Source organism: Nicotiana attenuata, chromosome 7 (assembly GCF_001879085.1).
Source record: "Nicotiana attenuata strain UT chromosome 7, NIATTr2, whole genome shotgun sequence".
Taxonomy (NCBI): domain Eukaryota; kingdom Viridiplantae; phylum Streptophyta; class Magnoliopsida; order Solanales; family Solanaceae; genus Nicotiana; species Nicotiana attenuata.
Window position 1 is genome coordinate 53,197,828 of NC_031995.1, and position 1,478 is coordinate 53,199,305.

Below are 1,478 nucleotides of genomic sequence, written 5' to 3' on the forward strand. Positions count from 1 at the left end.
AAAGGCCTCCTACTCTCACCACCAACGATACTCTGGTAAAAAGACTTTCGGTGAACAGACCATCGCCACGCAAACCCCATATCCAAGAATCACAAGATGGCTGAGGCATGTCTTGCCCATATAGCAGTGTCAATAAATCTAGGAGCTCCGCAATCTCCCAATCTTGCATGTTCCTTCTAAATGAGAGGTCCCATACTACCCCCCCTTACATGCTCCTTACGAATCTGTTGGACCATCAATTCCTTCTGGTTTAAAACTCTGAAGACGTGGGGAAGGAGACCCTCAGAGTATCCTCTCCACACCACATATGATTCCAAAAGCTAATTCTCCTCCATCTCCCACCCTGTAAGTGATGTTGCCACTGAAGGATTCCCAATTCTTCATGATGCTCCTTCACATGCCACACCCGAAAAGTGTTGTGATTGCCTTGGTCCTCCAACCCCCTCCCGTGGAATCGTACTTTTCTACTATGACCTCCCTCCATAGAGCATGCTCTTCTACCCCGAATCTCCACAGCCATTTCCCCAACAAAGCTCTGTTGAATACCCTAAGATCTTTTACTCCAAGTCCACCCCACTTCTTTGGGGAAGTGACTGTCTGTCAATTCACTAGATGATACTTTCTAGTTCCATCCGTTGCATCCCAAAGAAAATTCCTTTGAAGCCGCTCCAGTTTTTCTGTGATGCTCACAGGAGCTTGCAACAGGGACAAGTAATAGGTTGGCATACTCGATAAAGTGTTTTTAATGAGCACTTCCTTTCCGCCTTTTGACAAGTACCGTTTCTGCCAGCCTACTAATCTTTTTTCAACCCTTTCGATCACTGGATTCCAAACCGTAGTATCCTTATGCGAAGCGCCCAATTGGAGACCCGGGTAAGTAGTGGGAAGGGAGCCCACCTTACATCTGAGAACATAAGACAAAGCATCAATGTTAGCAACCTCACCCACCTAGAAAATCTCACACTTGCCGAGGTTGATTTTGAGACCTGATACTATCTGAAACCACTGCAGGACCTGCTTCAGGTAGGTCAACTGATCCATATCGGCATCACAGAAAACCAGGATGTCATCCGCAAAAAGCAAATGAGAGACTCTTCGGGCACTGGACACCCCGTTCGGAGCTGAGAATCCTCTCAAGAAGCCTCCGCCCGCCGCACGATCCATCATTTTACTCACAACATCCATCACTAGAATGAATAGCATGTGCCAAAGAAACCACACGGGCTACCATTAACCAGGACAGAGAATCTGACTGAGGAAATGCAGAACTTGATCCATCCCCTCCATCTTGCCCCAAACCCCATCCACATCATAATGAAATCCAGGAACTCCCAATCCATGAGCTTTTTTACAGAGCAAATTTCTGATATTTCCTGATTTGAACAAGACATATTGTCTTTGCTCATTTTACTTAATGATTCATATTCATTTAATCATTTGTCGACCACCGTTTACCTCAATTTATATGGGTCCTTTAA

The 1,478-nt window shown here is 45.5% G+C and overlaps 1 protein-coding gene across 1 annotated transcript in view; it reads right to left on the reverse strand.

Annotated features, from left to right (window-relative positions):
- LOC109230047 overlaps positions 1-1,164 on the reverse strand; it is a 4,261-nt gene extending 3,097 nt beyond the window's left edge. The window contains exons 1-2 of the mRNA XM_019395583.1: positions 965-1,164; positions 620-904 (exon numbers count right to left, since the gene is read on the reverse strand). Coding sequence (XP_019251128.1) covers positions 620-904; positions 965-1,164 — 485 coding nt within the window. The remainder of the gene's footprint in view (positions 1-619; positions 905-964) is intronic.